At 33.7% G+C, this 1,449-nt stretch overlaps 1 protein-coding gene across 1 annotated transcript in view; it reads left to right on the top strand.

Moving 5' to 3' along the window:
• The first annotated feature begins 761 nt into the window (after positions 1-761).
• The window catches only part of LOC127869806 (cholecystokinin receptor-like), a 16,065-nt gene continuing 15,377 nt past the window's right edge, over positions 762-1,449 (top strand). Inside the window, exon 1 of the mRNA XM_052412465.1 lies at positions 762-915. Coding sequence (XP_052268425.1) covers positions 762-915 — 154 coding nt within the window. The remainder of the gene's footprint in view (positions 916-1,449) is intronic.

Below are 1,449 nucleotides of genomic sequence, written 5' to 3'. Positions count from 1 at the left end.
CGTCCCTGATAAGCCTGTGCGATCTACACAGGCTATCTGGGACAACATTTTACGCACATGAATTAAATCCCTTTTTCACAGAGCGCAGCTCATCTATATTTGTCTGCATGACACTTTTTTGTTTAAAAAATATTTGTTTCAGGACACTCAAATTCGTGGATATCTGATTAAAAAATATATGCGTCTGTCACTTTCCATTGTATGTATAATAAACTCATGGATCAGTCAACCCACGAAATGGACGATAATTAAGGTTGCACCAATAATTACGCTTTACAGTAATTGGTATGATTAGTGTGGTGCTTTTTGGCATTTGTAAAAATTACATATAATGTATATTGAATGCTCAGTAGTAATATGGCTTTCCTTCATTTGGCACAAGACCTAGAGACCATTCAGTATTGAAGTGGCAATTCAAAATCTAATAATCAACAGCAACTGGTTTTGGTCCTGCTGTCGCGGAAATTTCTTCAGATTAACTGCGGGAGCTATTGTGAGTGGTATATTGGTCGGAATAATTCCTCTTTCGGCTGCGTGTGCTACAATAAGGTGAATACAAAGAAATGGAAATCGGTGGAAGTGATTCATTTCAGAATTTAAATAAAACACTGACTGAAATGGCAAACAATAAAACTAACGATAAGGTAAAAATATATACATCTTTTTCGGCAGAACTTAACATTACTTTATATAGCTTAATATTTGTATTGTCGGTATGCGGAAACAGTTTGGTCATAATAACATTGATAAGAAACAAAAAGATGCGCACAATAACGAACCTGTTTCTGGTCAACTTGGCAATCAGTGACCTGATGCTGTCAATGCTCTGTATGCCCTTCTCCCTTGTGGCGACCACGCTGCTGCGAAACTTCATATTTGAAGAGGCCATGTGTGTCAAAATCATATACTTTCAAGGTAATGTTATATTGAATCTATTTAATATTTTCGTTAGTAACTTTAGATGAACTAACTTATGAACACAACCAAGTGAATCGGGTATTTGTTGCTTTTGTTTTAAGTGGTGATCCATGTATTGCTCTTGAAGGCACATATTTTAAAACAAGCTCGTCAATTTAAATCTCAATAGTATATAGTTAAACTCTCTTACTTCCTTTTTTCTCTATAAAACTCAAAATAATTCAGGTAAAAATAACACATTTTGTATGATGGAATAAATCTATACATGTAGATCATGATATCTTTTTTTTTAAATTTCAGATAAAATAGGTATATGACATTTAGCCCATTACAATAATAGTATAGGGTATATTCCACTCAATCCGTGTGTATCCCTCACACTCCATTCGTAATTCAAAAGTAGTGCATATTTATAAGAGTTTATTGTTTCTTATGGTTTAGACATTATTTAACAATCGCATTCTGTTTGTTGTAAATTCCTCATTGTATACATGTATAAAACATGTTCACGCATTTCATCGGAGAGTAGAA

This window comes from Dreissena polymorpha, chromosome 2 (genome assembly GCF_020536995.1).
Source record: "Dreissena polymorpha isolate Duluth1 chromosome 2, UMN_Dpol_1.0, whole genome shotgun sequence".
Taxonomy (NCBI): Eukaryota; Metazoa; Mollusca; class Bivalvia; order Myida; family Dreissenidae; genus Dreissena; species Dreissena polymorpha.
The sequence above is the reverse complement of the archived record's forward strand: the minus strand, read 5'-3'. Positions and strand labels throughout refer to the sequence as shown.